Source organism: Frankliniella occidentalis, unplaced genomic scaffold (assembly GCF_000697945.3).
Source record: "Frankliniella occidentalis isolate FOCC.00 unplaced genomic scaffold, Focc_3.1 Scaffold128, whole genome shotgun sequence".
In the NCBI taxonomy this organism is placed as follows: domain Eukaryota; kingdom Metazoa; phylum Arthropoda; class Insecta; order Thysanoptera; family Thripidae; genus Frankliniella; species Frankliniella occidentalis.
This window is the reverse complement of record NW_026267255.1, coordinates 144,229-145,247: the sequence shown is the minus strand read 5'-3', so window position 1 is coordinate 145,247 and position 1,019 is coordinate 144,229. Positions and strand designations below refer to the sequence as shown.

The window sequence follows — 1,019 nt, the reverse complement described above, 5'->3', positions numbered from 1 at the left end:
AAAGGTAGGTGTTGAATGAAACTTTTCTTTATCCTCTATCCCAACAAGCTATTCTCAACACCTTTTTCTGCTTCCTTACTAGCTTAGAAACTATTAAATCCTGGCTTAGGATAACACGTATAACTAAGGTTCTGTAGTTCTAAGTAAGAACAAATTAGCTATAATGTCATAGAACAGATTTAATCTTTTTAAAACTAGGCACATGTGAACCTGCATATTGAGTTAAAGCAAAGTGCAAAATAACTTTACTTTACATGTGTGCTGCTTTCGTCAGTATACCTAAAGTACATTTTCAATGTGTTGCACTTCGCTCCAATGCACAAGAAAGTGAAGCCAAAGCCTAAGTTTACTTTTGCCCAGTTCAAAGAAGGATAAATATGATTGTAATAAAATTGAACCTCATTTGCTCTCAGTGCTATCCTGCTTTCTGCTTGTTGTGCTTATTCAGCTTATTCACACCACTAGAATACGATTAAGGTTTATCACCAAACAGCATATCATACTCACGGTAGTGTACCAAGTCCTTAGGTGACACTGTGGGTTTGATCTTCTGTGCCGCCAAAATCACATCATCTTTGGATGTGGGTCTGATCTGCAAGTCAGGCAAATGTTGCAATTAATACTTCAGAGCGATGCACCGAAAACAATATTACGCCTCGAACAAACAGACTGATGTTTACCTCAGTAACACTAATGGAGTCAAGCATGTCTCCTGACTCCCTCACTGGTACCATGGCGGCCTCTTTACAAACATTCTTCAAGTTTGCCCCCGAGTACCCCTGGAGTGTATCAGCAAGCAATTTATAGTCCTCGTTTGTCAAGGAAGTCTTTTCCCTTAAGAAAATAGCTTGTAAAATTTGAAGGCGAGCCTGGAAAGATATGAAAGATTAATAAGGTAATTAATATACACAGGAGGAAGTTCATATAATAAACAAGGTAGATGTACGCCAGACCACGTCTCGCGTAACAGGCTTCGCGATATCTCACGAAACACTGTTACGCTGCGACGCGCCTGGCAT

General features: G+C 39.5%; 1 protein-coding gene across 1 annotated transcript in view; it reads right to left on the bottom strand.

The window, feature by feature from the left end:
- Positions 1-472: 472 nt before the first annotated feature.
- LOC127750055 (fidgetin-like protein 1) overlaps positions 473-1,019 on the bottom strand; it is a 22,452-nt gene continuing 21,905 nt past the window's right edge. The window contains exons 2-3 of the mRNA XM_052270590.1: positions 681-869; positions 473-592 (exon numbers count right to left, since the gene is read on the bottom strand). Coding sequence (XP_052126550.1) covers positions 473-592; positions 681-869 — 309 coding nt within the window. The remainder of the gene's footprint in view (positions 593-680; positions 870-1,019) is intronic.